Source organism: Muscardinus avellanarius (genome assembly GCF_963383645.1).
Source record: "Muscardinus avellanarius genome assembly, chromosome: 9".
Classification (NCBI taxonomy): domain Eukaryota; kingdom Metazoa; phylum Chordata; class Mammalia; order Rodentia; family Gliridae; genus Muscardinus; species Muscardinus avellanarius.
The window spans coordinates 69795932-69812831 of record NC_137795.1 but is presented as its reverse complement, the minus strand read 5'-3'; the positions used below and the strand labels follow the sequence as shown (position 1 = coordinate 69812831).

General features: G+C 39.6%; 1 protein-coding gene across 1 annotated transcript in view; it reads left to right on the top strand.

Moving 5' to 3' along the window:
* Positions 1-16900, top strand: part of ICA1 (islet cell autoantigen 1) — a gene marked incomplete at both ends in the record, with an annotated part of 138095 nt that overhangs the window by 9275 nt on the left and 111920 nt on the right. Inside the window, 2 exons of the mRNA XM_080701787.1 lie at positions 5064-5187; positions 9490-9688. Coding sequence (XP_080557913.1) covers positions 5064-5187; positions 9490-9688 — 323 coding nt within the window. The remainder of the gene's footprint in view (positions 1-5063; positions 5188-9489; positions 9689-16900) is intronic.

The window sequence follows — 16900 nt, the reverse complement described above, 5'->3', positions numbered from 1 at the left end:
GATTACAAGCGTGTGCCACCACGCCTGGCACTTAATTCTTTGTTTTGAAACAGGGTCTCACTGAATTGAAAGGGCCTCACTAAGTAGTTGAGGCTGTCTACAAACCGCAATCTTCCGGTCTTAGGCTCCCAAATGCTGGGATTACATGTGTGTGCCACCACGCCTGGCGAAATTCTCTATTTATAAGACTAGAATATGGGAAGTTTTTCTATTGATGTCTGCAGCCAAAACTCTTTCTAGTAATCACAAGTTAGCTATTGATCATTTTTCTACTTGGTAACATTTCATCAAGACAACTATTTTAGGAAAGTTCAACCAAAATCATAATATTTAGAGATAAAATTTTATAAATTATCTGTTCCTATTTACTGTGTTGAGATAAGACTTCTCCAGGGCTTTAACTCTAGGGTCTTAAGCCATGAGGGAACTGAAACATATAACACCCCCTGCAACCACCATTTCCCTATCCCATATTTAGTTAGTTTCAAATGTTGGTCCTATTTCGCTTCTTATATAACTTTTAGCCTCTCCTTCCTCTCTCCATCTTCTCCGCCACTACCCTAGTTTGGGCCCCACCATCACTCTCTTACCTGGTTTGCTAAACCTGCTTCATAACTAATCTTCTTATCTCTGCATCTGCCTCTTCTAGCCCATCATTTACATTGCAATCAGAATATACTTTTAAACCCAATCAGATACTGTTTTGGGAAATTATTTGGTCAATCTATTTAACTCTACTCACTGTGTCCCTAACATGTACCATAAATTAAATCATCTTCTCCTCTGTGTAGAAAAACACAGATAATTATGAAAATGTGACTGTAATTTTTTAAATAAGTCACCTAAAGTTAAGTGTGCCTTCTTTATTAATCTATACATATAATGATAAGGGAAGAAGAGATGGGTGCTTGCGTATTTTCTATAAACAGTGATTCTCTGAATTAATACTTACCATCTCCTCTAATATTTTTAGTAGAAAACTGAGAAAAATCTTTCCCCTGAACCACATGAGATCAGTTAATAGAATTGAACACTATCAAGGCTCATGATTATCTTGTAATGTAAGGGATTACACTAGTAGTTCCTCTGTTGAGGTAGTCATCTGTTGTGCCAGCAGAGAGCTTGGCTGAAGCTTGTGAATAGAGCCCTTTGTGTCTGCCCACTAAGCTCATGTGAGCCATGCCATCCCAGTGGGGATGGGAAGGAGTTCTGCACTGTTTCGACCGACAGATATCCCAACTTTGATGGAGAGCTAAAAATAGTGTCATTAATGTCAGGGTGTTGCTATGCAGCTGTCAGATAAACGAAATGAGGAAGAATCTCAGCAAATTGATGTGAAGTAATTTTAAGTGAAGGGACAAATTCATATCTATAGTATGGTATCTTTCAGAAAGAAGGAGATATAATAAAATATAAATGTAAAGAAAGAAAGGGACATACACACACATGAAAATATGCATGCTCTTTTTTCATTGTGCTAAAGCAACTCAGCAAAGATAAACCAGAAACTAAAGAGACTGGATATCAATGGGGAAGGGGTGTTGGAGAGAAGAGTGATACATGGGTGGCAGGGTGAGGAGAGATTTGTACCTCATTCAGATGCCTTTGTGTAGCAACCTCAGTGGTGTTTCACATACTCAAAGAATGCTGAAACCCAAGCAAGATGTAGGATATCTAAAATGGGACCATTTATTTCAAAATAAGAGGTGTCATAGAGCAGCAAATGCAATGTAAATTGGATAATATTGCTCTCTTGCTTTTAAAAACCTCCAGTGACTCTTAAAGGAGAATCCAGACTGCTATTCCATGGCTTATAGAAGGAACACAGTCTAGCCCCAGGCCCCTTCTACAGCACTTTTCCCCTGCCCACAAAGTCATTGGAGGCCTTTTTCACCTCAGTTTCTTGTGTCTGTTATGCTCCTGTCCAAATAGTACCAAGAGTGGTGACTTCTTGTCATTAAGAGCTAGTTTGATGATTCTGCTCCAGGATGCCTTCTCTGACCAGTTGTCCAATCAAAAGCAGCTTCCAACCATTCTTACTCCCCTTCTCTCTTTGGTGTGTGTGTGTGTGTGTGTGTGTGTGTGTGTGTGTGTGTGTGTGTGTACAGGCACACATGTGCATGCATAAATGAATGTGATGATGTATGTCTTATTTTCTATCACCTGCCAATTAAAGATAAGCTCTGTTAACAAGAGGGACCTCATGTGTCTCCTTCATCATGGTAGTCCCAGTGGTAGAAGAATGTCTAGTACATATTGGATTGTCCATAAATCTGGGCTGAGTGAGTTAATGCTGTCAAGCTAATTGGTTTCATAGTTCTTTAGCTGCTTTTTTTTTTTATTAAAGGACACATCTCAAAATCTGATCAGCAATTAAATGTGAATAGGTTTTTATTTGAATTTTGTCATAGTTAATTGAAACCTTTGTACAAGCAGAAACTTTGGAGTTATCTTATACAAACATTGCTACTGAATTTTAAACTTCTACAAGTTAATTTCAGCATTTGAATTGTTTAAATTAAGGAATGATCATCTTTTCTTGGAAAAAAAATCCAGCCTCCTTTTCATTGCTGTCTAAGAAGCATTGCCAATTTAATCACACATTATTTACTTCCCAAGTTTAATCTTCAAGTGCATAAAATGACAAAAATTATTTTTAAATGCCTTACCCTATGTAGATTTATTTAGGAAAGTACATTTCACCAACCATAAAAAAGTTGCCATGAATTGGTTTCTTCCTGCCCTTAAGCTAAATGTGTTCATTTGTGACTTAAGGCTTCAAGATTAAAAAAAAAAAAAAAAAAAGGAGACAGTAGCCTCATGCTACTAGGGGAAAAAAATGGAAAAATGGGAAATTGCTCTCCTTAGGGAAAGATGTATTGTGCAATTGAATGATTCATATGTGCGTCAGTAGAGGGAAGAAATAAAAGGTATTTAAAAACAACAACAAAAAGCCTTCTTATAGGAAAATTTAAGCTACATAGAGCTGTGGCATAGGTCTTAAGCATTTAAAGTGAAATAAAGTGTGAAGGAACAAGGTAAAACTTATAGTTGATTTAATTTCACAAATATGTCATGAGTTTCATGAATAAAACACTTTAAGCTTGGCCTGGGGAACAGAGTTTGGATATGGCCCCTGTCCTGGAAAGTTGAGTTTCATGAGAAGGATGCATGCCCACTGGGGCACACTCTGCATTGGTCCTGCCCTGGTCAGTGCTAACACGGGAGCCCAGGGGGTACTACATCCAGAGAAAGAGGGGCCAACCACTTCCAGCTAGGCTTAGGTCTGTGTGCTTGACTTCTTTTGAAGAGAAAAAGGGGTAGGGGGCACCTTTTATCTCTCAGAGAAAATGAATTCTAAAACCGCCTCTCCACAGGACCTCCCAGGGGACTGTTTAGAGTGAACTATAGTCACAAATTAATAAGGAAGCAGTGGTGAGTTTAGCTGTCACCTTTGCCAGCTTTCTACAGCTATTGTTGGAAAGGTCGTGTCAGGAAGGGGGTGAGTTCTGAACAAGTCTAGGTAGCTCATGAAAAGAGACGAGAGCCCTAGGGGCATTTGGAAAACAGTTTTAGAGACATAGGGTGTGTGAATGTATCTGTATTTTAATAGTAAATGTTATGTTAAGAGAAATTACATCCTCAGGAGCTCAGTGTCACTCCTCTGCCTGTATTTATGCTTTTGGTATATGTCACAGGCTCCTGTTCCATTATGTAGATTCCCTAGAGTTTATTAAATCAGTTCATGGAATCGGGAAAGAGAGTGTTTCATTATTATAATATGCTGATTATTTTTGTGCCTATTTTCTACCTCCTTAGGATGTGCTCCTAACAGTAGAAGTACACTATCAAAAGTCAACATTCTATCTTCTTATATTTAATGCGAAATCAACCTGCAGAAAGCTTATACCAAGCCATCTGAGATTGTCTTTAAAATTAAGGCCAAGATTAGGCTTAACCAGTTCAGATTTGGTTCCAGCTTGCATTTTAAAAATCCACCAGATACCTGGGTGTGGTGGCACATGCTTGTAATCCCAGGATTTAGGAGGCTGAGACAGGAGGATCTCTGTGGACAGCCTCAGCTACTTAGTGAGGCCCTTTGCAACTCAGTGAGACCCTGTTTCAAAATAAAAAAATTAAAAAAATCGGGCTGGGGGTATAGCTCAGAGGTAGAATGCCCCTGGGTGTCATTCGTAGTATTGCAAAAAAAAAAAAAAAAAAAAAAATCCACCTGGAAATCCAAACATGGTGGCACATGCTTGTAATCCCTGTACTTGAGAGGCTGAGACAGGAGGATCCCAGGTTTGTTGCCAGCCTCGGCTACTTAGTGAAATCCTTCATAACTTAGTGAGACCCTGTTTCAAAATGAAGAATAAATGAAGAATTCGAGTGGCTTTACCATAGGGCCAGGGTGTAGCTTAGACATAGAATGCCCCTGGGTTAAATGCCCAGTACCACACACACAAAAGAAAGCCATCAGAGTACCAATCTGGTGACCTACCTACCTTCCATCCTCATCCCCAGTTCCTACCAAAATCCATTCCATGTGTGAGGCATTTGAGTGGCTTTACCTTGGGCAGAATATAACTTAGGAAACAGATTAGAATATCAGCAGGATGGGGTGATGGGAGGCAGTGAGCACTGCACAGCAGTCTAGGCGGCCACGGGAGATTCCCACCGACAGACCTGAGGAGCTCAGCTTCTTCATTGCGGCTAGAAGCAGCACATTATGGGCTCACTTTTCAGTACAGAGGTCATTTTCTGGTTCTGATTACAGGGTACCAAACTCACTGACAGATGAATTCAAGTGAATTCGATCTCTCTCAACATTGTAAATGGAAGAGCTGCATGAAAGTTAAATGGCAGGGAGGGGGAGGACTTACCTTGCAGCCTGCCACTTGGGTTTAATTTCATCTGGTCTTTGCCTCTGGAATAGAAAGGACCTTGTGATTCTCTCTCTCTCTCTCTCTCTCTCTCTCTCTCTCTCTCTCTCTCTCTCTCTCTCTCATTGTTTTGTAATAATGCTCATTGTTCACACCTCCTTTCTGTCTTCTCTTCATTAGTCCTGTCTCAAGAAGAAAATGAACTGGGAAAATTCCTCCGATCCCAAGGCTTCCAAGATAAAACGAGAGCAGGAAAAATGATGCAAGCCACAGGCAAGGCTCTCTGCTTCTCTTCCCAGCAAAGGTGTGTGACCTTCCTTGGGGTCTGTTTGGGGAATCTTAAGAGAATCTTGGACACACTGACTCTTGAAGGGGACACTCAAAATCTTTAGAAGGCTTTAGCCCGAGTCCGAGAAGCTACCCTGTACTCAGTTATTAGTTGAGTTCTACGTAACTTCCTGATAAATAACATGTAGGGTTCTTTTATTTCTTCCTTTTAATTTTTAAACATTTCCCCCTTTTTTCTTCAGGTCTATGGGGTCATTATATATGCCAATCACTGTGAGTGCTATCCTAGGCTTATATTTGACCTTCAACATGGCTCATAACAATCAGTCTGTCCCCCTTTCAACAGCTGATTAAAGCAGGAGCCTAATGAGAGCAACTTGAAGGGTTTCCTCACAGCTCTCTGTGGGCCAATTAACTGCAAAGAGGTGTTGTTCAGGATGCCTGGACCACACTGCCTGGACCCTAGGCTGGCAGCATCCAGCATCACCTGGGAGCTGGGGAGAAATGCAGAATCTAGGCCCCACCCCCAAGGCCTGCTGACTCCAAATCTGCATCTTAACAAGATCCCTTGTTGATTTTGATGTATATTCAAGTTTAAGGAGCTCTGTACAGAGAAAATTGTGATAGATTGGTGACAATTTTAACACCTCCAGATCTCATTTTTATGTTCAATGTTAAATAAGCAGGAGCCCCTGCACACAAGTGCTCTCCGTGCTAAAGAAAGGGGATACTCTTTTTCTCAGCTTTCTCTTCCAGTAATTAACAAGCCCCCCCAATATCACCCACTAATATTAGGCAGAATTTGTATATAAATAAAGACTGTAGGTAGTTTCCAAAAATATTTCATCTATAGAAATTCTATTTAAATTGGCCAAAATTTTGTTCTCCTATTAATTCTCCTTCCTGTGGGCCAGAAGAAGACCACTGACATATTCCATGGGTGTTCCTATGAAAATATGAGAAAGATAGAGTGAAAAAGAGATCAGCTCTGTCACTCGCTCAGTGACCCTCATTCCTGCGCATTTTGATTCTTTCTGATGACATTTGGTGCCTGACTCTGTAGGCGGTGCCGGTTTTAATAGTTTAAAGAAGCCATTTCCAACAGTTTTCTATCCCCCAATTTTCCAAGAAAGATATTTGTTTATAATCTTGAATTATACCTTTAGTACTTTTATAAATAAGTAAAATAGCCTTTTTCTTTGTAAACGTTGTACATACTAACTTTAGAAAAATGTTAAAACAAACCAAAAAAAGAAAATTTAAAAACAACTAAAATTATCCTAATAGGAATGACCTTCTTTTAAACTCTTTGATATTTTCTATGTATATATGACTTTTTTTCTTCCTTACAAGGATAATTTATTTATAAACTATCTCTCATAGAGTAAATTCTCATATGTAAACATGTAAATATTAAGAGTGTCAGTGAGAAAAATTCTTATGTATATATGTATACCAAGGTTAATATCAATTTATGAGAAAAAAAGCTGAAACACATTATAAGGGTTACTATTACTGATCACAATGATAATGATTCTATAATATGCCTATCCAGTTATAGCCTTTCATAATTAGACAACAAATTATCTTATATGGCATACACATAGTACCTTAAGTTGAAATAACCTTTGGATATTATCAAAAACAGTAAAAACCCAAGCAAAAATAATGCAGATGACACTTGGAAGTATTGGTAATATAAGTTATCAAACTACACTATATTCATAATTTAATGAGATGTGACCAGTTTGCAACTTAGAAGGTCTCCTGCACAGTGACTCTGGTTCCATGACCTTCAGCTGCTCCCCAGGCACACGAAATCCCAATTAGTTCTCCTAAATATGAAGAAAGTAGGAGGATTAAATGGAACTCTTCTGAACTTAAATTCTTGGTCTTAAGTGAAATGATTTAAAGTGTGAATATTTTGTTTCCTATTATTTACATATTATTTAGAATTATTTAAAGTGTGTGTGTGTGTGTGTGTGTGTGTGTGTGTGTGTGTGTGTGTGCTACTTGGGATTGAATCCAGGAACATTTTATCTCTGAGTTATACCTCTCAGCCCTATTATTATTTTTTTATTTCGAGATTGAGTCTCACTAAGTTACTGAGAATCTTGATACGTTGCTGAGGCTATCTTCAAACCCGCAATCCTTATGTCTCGTCCTCTCAAGTACTGGGATTACAGGCATATGCCATCATGTCTGGCTGCAAATTGATTTTTTTAGTCAAATAATGCTAACATCTATTGGTTTTCATTTAAGTGTATATGCTTTAAACATCCACAGTTTAGTATTCCTTTATCTGGATACATTTACCCGAGGACCTTCTGTTCATTTCTGAGACCATTTCCAACTTTTCCTACTATAGGATAAATGTCCTTGGAATAGACCCTTAGGAACTTTATTAATTATTTCTATTGGCTAGATTTTCCGATGTGAAAATATACTGAACTGAAAATATAAGCCAATCTTGTACTGAAGCTGGATATTTCCCATTAATGAGTTTTTTTCTTGGGCTAGCCTTAGTCTCTCACACCACAAATTGAATTAGTTTTCAACGTTCTGATTTTATAGAATAAAGAAGTTACAGGAAAAAAATGAGGTGATTTTATATACCTTTCTTTTGTTTTTTTTCTTCTTTTGCAGTACTGGAAATTAAACATTGTGCTCCATTACTGAGCTATATCCTGATTTCTTTTTACTTTTTTATTTTGAGACAAGGCCTCACTGAGTTGTCCAGGTTGACCCCAAATTTTTGGTCCTTCTTGTTCAGTCTCCTGTGTATGTAGGACTCCACACATTCAACCACCACACCCAGTTTCCTTTTTTATTTTCTATCATCATGTTATCATAATTTCAAAGGTTGTTTTCCAGTTTTACACAGTACAAGAGAGCAAGAATAGTTTACTCACAAGAATTTTTTCAACCCATTTAGAAAAATTAACAAATCCAAGGGCATAAAACAAGAAGTCTGGTAGTCCAGGAATGAACAGGATCCTCAGGGAGATACCTGAGGACAGTTTTTCTCTTTTAATAGGAGTCTTCAGTTATACAAAGCTTCACCCCAGTGTTCGTTGAGCTGACTTACTTGCTAGGAATTGCTATAATGACCTGTTTTGTTGTATGAAAGCCAGTGTTCAATTTAAACTAAGAAGTTAAAGCACAACCTTACCTTATGGCGTAGCAACATGTCTTTGAAACACCTCCAGTGGCTAGGTAGGACAGTGTGAGCAAGTTATTTTTATAGAAGTTCTCAGGCAATACTCTGCAAACAAGAGGAAAACTAGAGAAAATATTAGAAGGGATTTTTTTCCCCTTAGACAGTTGATTGCACCACTTACAGTCATACAGTGCTACAACACATATGTAAGGTACCACCAGCCCATTGCAGCTCACCAGCACCATTGTTTCCTACAGCTAAGAATGTTTCCATTTAAATTGAAATTGAAATATTCATTAAAAATTAAATTAAAATTGAGTTAAAATTAAAATTTAATTTAATAAGTAAAAAATTTAAATATTTATTACAAATAAGTAAAAATACTTATTTTTTTTGCACCTATGCCCTGAAACTTCATGGAGAACAATGTATTTTAAAAGTGTAATTCATCTGACATTGCTCATTTTGGGGTAGAAATATAGAAGAAGCGGTATTTTCTACCCAAAGTAGATACTTTATCTAAAATTTGATGTGCCTAAAACTTCTTATTATAAATAACAGTATTTGGCCGTTATTATAATGATTTTACATCTGTACAATATATATTCATATGTGGTAAAATATCTTATGTTCTTTCATAAGGATTACATTTGAAAATTCTAACACACAGGAGTGTGTTAGGTACATGTGCTTATCTTCCTTTCTCAACCATTTAGAAAATTTTCAGATCCTGCTTCATTCCTCTGTGGCTGTTGGAACAAGCAGATGACCCTGTTCACACACACTCCCATCTCTCTTCAAGGAGAGGAGACATGGGATGACCAAGAGTAGAATGGAAACGGTCATCCCTTGACTGTCCTCCTCTGTTAACACAGAACTGGTTCCAGCTTTAAACCACCAGTCTTCCCAGGCTCAGAGCCACTCCAGTGACACTGATACATGTGCTCCCAATGGTCCAGCTTAGTCACAGTACACTAAAGGGTGGGACCCAGGGGTGGTCACCCCTAGCTGACTCATTAGTCTCTTACATTTTAATTATTATTCATCCAATCTTGATGGAGCCTCACCTGTGTTCCGGGCATTATTCTTTCCATGACTTTAAGATAGACAAAATGCTGTGTTGGCTCAGTTTCAATGTGGCTTTGTCCTCTTGCCCAGGTTGGCCTTGCGAAATCCTCTGTGTCGATTTCACCAAGAAGTGGAGACTTTCCGGCATCGGGCCATCTCAGACACTTGGCTGACCGTGAACCGCATGGAGCAATGCCGGACGGAATACAGGGGGGCATTATTATGGATGAAGGATGTATCTCAGGAGCTTGATCCAGACCTCTACAAGCAAATGGAGAAGTTCAGGAAGGTAGGAGCCCTGATGAGGGTTACCAAAGGGGGTACCTGCTGGAAGGTAATGAGGTGTGATCGAATCCCTCTGGTGAAGAAGGCGTAACTCAAAAGCACCAAGGATGCAATTAATCATCGCTGACATCTTTTTATGTGACAGAATACCAATTAATGTGATATATAATTCTCTAAGGGTAAGATAGAAGAGACAGCTGGAAATTGCTAGGATTTAGTAACTGGTTTTAATTGAAGTCAAATTTTCCTATAATGTGCACTTTCCGTAAGGTTGTCACTTCTAAATGTCTTTTCACACATAACTAAAATCAGGATTAGATCAAATGAATCTGAAAAGTGAGAAGACACCACTGGGGGAGTCTTTTAATTGCTAATGTGTATGAAATTAAGAGGACAATAGTAGTTCTTTGTTTGGGGATGCCTGCAGAGGTAGTGGGGTTTAGTTGTAGGATCTGCTGAAGTGGCTTTGACTTTATCTGCTATCTACCTCTTCGGAAATTTCTCTGAGGAACATAATATATCAGAGAGATGAGTAGCCTTGAAAATTTCCCTGAAATAAGTGGTGAGCAGTGGAGGAACAATCTCCAGTTTGGGGGTTATCTTGTGTCCATGTAGCTGTTTGGAGACTTTGTAATATAAGGATATATCCTACCACTAGGTGGCAGTCGTACACTGAGTATTTATGAAACTACAGAGAGATTTTTTTGTTGCACACAATCTTGGTGAAGTTCTTTGTTTGGTTGGCTGGATATATTTTAGAGTGTGAAAGAAAAAAAAATCAGCCAAACGTTAGGCTTGACATAATATTGTGTCAACTGTTCTACTAATTTCAAATGATCTATTTGTAATTAGAGATACTGCTTAAAATGCCCTTGGTTTCTTTTTACGTACATCACTGTGGAGCTATGAGTAGGAAACCTTTTGCTACTGTGTTGGAGGTTAGATGTGTGGGGGTGGAAGGAAGGAGGGACCTTCTTGTTGCTTGAAAGAATGGTCACCACTTCTTAACTTAGGTTGATATGAATTCCTCTAAAAGTAAATCTTTCTCTTATTTTATAATTTAGAATTTCTCCATATAAATAGAATCAATGCCCCTTTTCTTTCTTATCGTAGATATCTTTCAGCTATTAGCAGCATCTAACTTGGCCAGACTTCTGACCTTATGGAAAGTCAGAACCCAAATATCCTATAGAGGTGATCTAGTTAAACTCGCTCATTTGATTTTATTTATTTTTATTTACTTGTTTGGTGCGGGGGATTTAACTCAGGGGCATTCTACCCCTGAGCTACAACCCCAGCCCCATTTTATTTTTTAATTTGAAACAAGGCCTCACCAAGTTTCTGAGGCTGACCTTGAACCTGTGATCCTCCTGTCTCAACCTCCCAAGTACTGTAATTACATGTGTGTGTCACCACAGCCAGCTAAACTCACTCATTTTAGAAGATAAAAAGCTTGCCAGGTATGGTTGTGCATGCCTGTAATCCCAGTACTTAGGAGGCTGAGATGGGAGGATCACAGAGTCAAAGCCAGCCTCGGCAACTTAGTGAAGCTGTCAGCAACTTAGAGAGAACCTGTTTCCAAATAAAAAAATAAAATCAAAATTGTGCTAAGAGTGTAGCCCAAAAGTAAGACCTGAAGACAGTAAATAAAACTGTCAAAGTTTAGTAGCTAAATGCTGGTGAACCTTGGCGACTTTTGAAGTTTTCTGTCTTTAATCAGGCCAGTAATTTGCTTTGTCTTTAGCACTTTATTTTGAGAATTAAGAAGAATGGAGCAGAGTTGGGTATTAAGAAAAAAAGAAGCAAGAAAGTGCATTGTCTGCAGGGGATATAGTGCTGAACACTGTTATGTCTTTGGCCTCTTTAATCCTCACACCAATCGACATGCAGCTTTTATTTTACAGATGAGAAAAATGATAGTACATGTAGGTAAGTAGCCCAAGGTCAGACAGAGAAATGAGTCAGAATCCTAGAAAATATGCATATTTTTCCCTACAAGACAAAAAAGGAAGTTGAAGAGAATATCTAAAATCAACAAAGGCATTTTTATGGTGATTCTTCTCCTATGATTTATTCATTCAATTAACAGTTATTGAGCACCTCCTAAATGCCAGATTAAAAAAAAGTAAACATACAGTTATTCTGGAAGGCAAAAGAATTCACGTGGAATTGTGTTTATTTGGTTGTGTTCGGTGGGGAGGGGGCAGTTACTAACTGTGGAAGGGTGAAATAAAACCCCAATCCTTCCTGTGTCATTTGGTTTGAATGTTGAAACATTTCCCACCATTTAGTGTCATCAATCAGTTGATTTTGGAAAATATGGTTTTTAGAAAGATCCTTTGCCATGCAAAAGTAGCTGAAACGATGCCTTACTCCCTAATCCCATGTGTGCTGGATTTAATTTAATAGCTGAACATCGTGTACTTAGAATTCAGGGAAAGAATATTAAAAAAAAAAAGACTGTTTGCAAGTGTGTATTTGATTAGACTGGACTCTCCACAAAGACATACTGGATTGGTTCCCTTGAGAGCCCAAACTTGGGGACAGTCCAGCACCTGGCCTGAAGTTAGCACTCAGATTGGATGGCTAGATTCCAGGTGCTGAATTTGAAGTGCCAGAGCCTGCTTTCTCAGACCTCATGAGCATTCCCCCCAAGTACAGCTGACCTCATGATATTTTGGAAACTGACATATATGTGATTGTGCAGGTGGAAAGTAGCATCATTAATTCGGGGCTTGCTCCCCTCTTTGGAGTGACTTTACCTGTTATTTACTTATTTTTTTTATCTTTTGTGGTACTGGGGATTGAACCCAGAGGTATTCTACCTCTGTACTATACCCCTCACCTGGTTTCATTATTTTTTATTTGAAACAGGGTCTCACTAGGTTCCTGAGAGTCTTGCTAAATAGCTAAGGCTGTCCTCAAACCTAAGATCTTCTTGCTTAAGCCTCCCAAGTACTGGGAGTGTGCTATCATCTCCACTCCCTTTTTTGTGTACACTCCTAGTCCTTTTTATCTTTTATATTGAAACATGGTTTCACCCATTTGTCCATTCTAGACTCGAACCTGCAGTCTTTCTCCCTTGACTTTCCAAATACTTAGACTATAGAGGTGCACCACTGTGCCCCACTGGAGTGAGTTTAAACTGTGAAGTTCTGTGTTCAATTTGAGTTTACAGCATGAAATCTAATTCTGCGTGGACTTTGGTGTTTTTTTCCCAGTGGGATTCTGTTTTCAACAATCTCCATTGATCTCTCAGGAGTGTATCACCTAAAGGCATTTCTGAGTCCTATGGGGCAGAGATCCAGCTACGTTGACTCTTCGGGAGTCTCTCTGCAAGTAGAACTTTCCAACTTCTCGTACTAGCTCCTTCCTGCCTTCACATTTCAACCCATGAGTCCTGAACTGAAGTCTTGTAGCTTATCTCTCTATGTTCTCTTGAGTATGTGCATCCTGGAGGTGCCAGAAGTTATAATTCTTACTTCTTGATTGTGGTCCCCCTGTCTGGAATCTTCAGTACGCATTGCTGTATTCATTCAACAAATGACAAGCCCAGCTACATGCCAGGCAGCATCCAGAGGACTATTACAGTAGATAAGCAGACATAGTTGCTGCCATCCTGTCCCTGTGGTCATTTGGAGTCAGAGCATGGGGTGAATGGTTGTCCCAGGACTATAGGATGTCACAGGACATCTAGCAAGGTTTCCTGGAGGATGTGGCATCCAGATGAGGCGGGGAGATGAGCAGAAAAGATGTGGGTAGAGAAAGCAGGAGAAATGGAGAAGTACTTTTGTCTGGGGAACCAACTTGGATAGGGATTGCCAGACCACGGTGCTGCAGATAGAAGCAGGGCCACAACAGAAGGGCCACCTGCCACCAGAGGGCAAGGGGGGAAGGGAAGGGTGTGGAGGTGGGAGGGGCTGGCCAGACTTGTTATCCCATAGCTCTCTCAGATTTACTCTTGGAGAAGGTGATTGGAAGGACCAAGCCTCGAGCCCAAGGGAGCTTCTAGGAAGCTATTGTGCATACTCAGACAAAATGTGAGTGACTGTGTAATGAAGAGGGGTGGCCAGAGAGCAGTGCATCGCTCTGACCTGTGCCCGACCCTGTAGTAGTGCCACTGTAATCACAGAGCTCTTGGTTATTTTTAGAAATAAGTAGAATAGGCATGCATCGATAAATAAATAGCACATTCAAGTGTATTTCCATGTCCAACCAAGACTTGTTTTCAGTATTTTAAGGATGCCAAGGAACCTTTTAAACAGCACACAATGAGCATGTCTAAAATGATGAATGAATAACTTAAAATTAAACAAAGCAAATCATCTGTTTTCATTCAGGCATCCTTAGGCTCACATCCTTAGGACAGAGTGCTGCGCATCAACACTAAGAGTTTTATTAAATGTCTGTGATAGGAAATGGAAACCCAAAGAGAGGGGGAAAACTTGATCTCCACCCCCTCAGAAGGACCTTGTGAGGAGGAGGAGGAGGAGAGGGGAAATAAGGAGGAGGAGGCGGAGGAGAAGAGGAGGAGAGGGAGAAGAGAAGGAGAGGGAGAAAAGGAGGAAGATGACTCTTCTTATTCTTGTGTATGTGTGGGTACTGGGGATTGAACCCAGAGAGTATTTTACCTTTCAACTTCTGAGCTACACCTCCAGTCCCTTTTTATTTTTTTTTATTTTGAAACAGGGTCTCACTGTGTTGCTGAGGGACTCACCAATTTACTAAGGCTGGTCTCAAACCTGCAATCCTCCTGTCTCAGCCTCCCAAGCACTGGGATTACAAACATGGACCACTGCACCCAGCCTGATCATCTGCTTCTTATCAAAATGACTGTGAGGAAGAGGATATCTGAACAGTTGGCCACTGTGGCTATTCTCCTCAACTCTGAATAATAGGAAATGGTGGGTGAGTTTAAATGGGCAGGGCTGAGCAACCCTGTGCAGCTGGAAGCACCTCCTGACCATGTGATTCACCCTGGGACCACGAGGTATTTTATGAGCAGAGTTACAACGTGTGATATATGTGCCCTTTGAAGGCAGAGTAAAAGGGTATAATTTAAAAATAGAAGTCAGCTTCTTGTAGAAGATTACATCAGCTAGAGTTGTGTGCCCGCAGCCGAGCATCCGTGCCCGGTGCCCTTGAGAGAGTCCTCCTGTGGTCAATTAAGTGTCTTGTTTTTCTTGAAAGTCAGAAATGGGATGGAGGGTAATTATTCTAAATGGAGTTAAAGCTGTATTAGGTGTAAGAAAATAGTTCTAAATCCTCTAAAGAGACAGTATGGACATGTATACGTGGGCATTTGTAGGAATCAGTCTTCATAGACAAGAAAAAGGGAACCAGTGTTTTAATGAGGGCCATTTATTAAAAGGCTTAATGAAATCCTACGGCATTTGCCTCATGTTTCATCACCATAACTCAAAAAGATATCTAAAAGATACTATAAGATATATGCATGATAAACACTGTGTACTTACAGGCTTGTGTCTACTTAAAATAGCATGAGATTTTGGAGACCTGTTATTCTACTAGTTGCATCATCAAAGGATATGATACAGTGAGAAGATTTATTAACAAATGTTAGCCAGTTTACCAGGTGGGACCTTATTAGAGCCGTCAGTCAGTGTGTTCTCACTGTGAAGGTTTAGGTCTTTAGAGCTTGGTCCAGGACTGGTCAGCAGCATTATTGACACTAGAGGGATGTTTTTCTGGGAACAAAGACTTGGGTTAATTAATGTGACAGTTTCATTAATTATCATTGAAATCATTGGTCTTTGTCAGAGGTCAGGTTCTTTGAGCAATTGAGGGCAGGTCCCAAGGGAGCTGGAAATACCAAGTAATGTGGAGTGTCACCACTCAGCCATCTCCCCATCCTATGAAAGACCTTGTCTTTCTGCCTGGCCATCAGCTCTGTGGCTCAAACCAGTTTCTGCTTCAGTTCAGTGCATTGGTAGGCCTGGAGTCCTCCAGCAAGCTGTGTTGAATGAGTGCATATGGAGCATTTCAAGTTTGGATCCATATAACGGACCAATGATAAGCAGTACCATAATCCCAGGACTTGGGAGGCTGAGGCAGGAGGATCACAGGTTGGAGGAAAGCCTCAGCAACTTACTGAGACCCTGTTTCAAAATAGAAAAATAAAACTGAATTGAATATGTAGCTCAGAGGTAGGATGCTGCTGAGTTCAAGCCTCAGTACAAAAGAAAGGGAGAGGGAAGGGGCTCAACTCCATTATCTCCTCTGCTTCTCTGTGTTCTCGAATTCAGTACACTGCATTGAATTAGTCCCTTTATGAGTTGGACATTTCTTTGTAAAGTCATTACTCTCTTGAATATGTGTTTCGTAACCCTCCATTTTCATCTGTTGGTTTTTGGTGTGTGCCCGTTGTTTGTTTTGTTTTGGTCGTTTAACTAGGGCATTTGTTATTTGTGGTCCCCAAGCAGATGGAATAAAGCTTCCAAAATGCCATAGGAAAAGCCTGCCATTTTCACATGGCACAACTCAGAAGGGAACAAATAATTACACTCTGGATTTCAATTCTGAATTTGATGAGATGAGGCCTTTGGGGCTTTGTGTATGTTTATTGATTTTTCTCCCACTGAACTTGGTAAATAGCAAAAATTAGTCTCAGGGTTAAACCAAGACCATTTTAAATAACATGTATGAAACAGATAACTCTTGCAGAGCTAGTGGCTGGCTGGCTGGCTGGTTGCTGCCTTGGATTGGGAACAGAGAGGGGGCTAAAGCATATGATCTCAGAGTCAAGAAGGCTCTACTCTGTGTTCCTGGCCATGCCTACACCAGCTGTGGCAGCTTAGCTGGGTCTTATAAGTTTCTTGTAATGTTCTCTTCTACTAAAGGTAATCACCAGTCTCTCTTTCAGCTGTAACATGTTAATTTCTTTTCCTCTAAATCATTACACTCTAAAATTTTTAAGTTCATCTGAAAAGATGTATAGATACAGGAGTAGGGCTAAGACATACTTTTGTCAGTATAACATTTTCCTCTTACTTCCAGTAAATTTTTATCTTGATGAGGCATCTCATTCTTATTGCTGTTACTCTTAATCTTAGATGTTGGAAAAAGAAGAATGTTTCACTCATATTTCTCCTATAGAGGAGCCTTTGATATTTATAAGCTGATAATATTCAACTCTTATGCACAGATATTAATACTTTTACAAGGGTCAGCAACCCAGGGCCCTCAAGCCAACCAC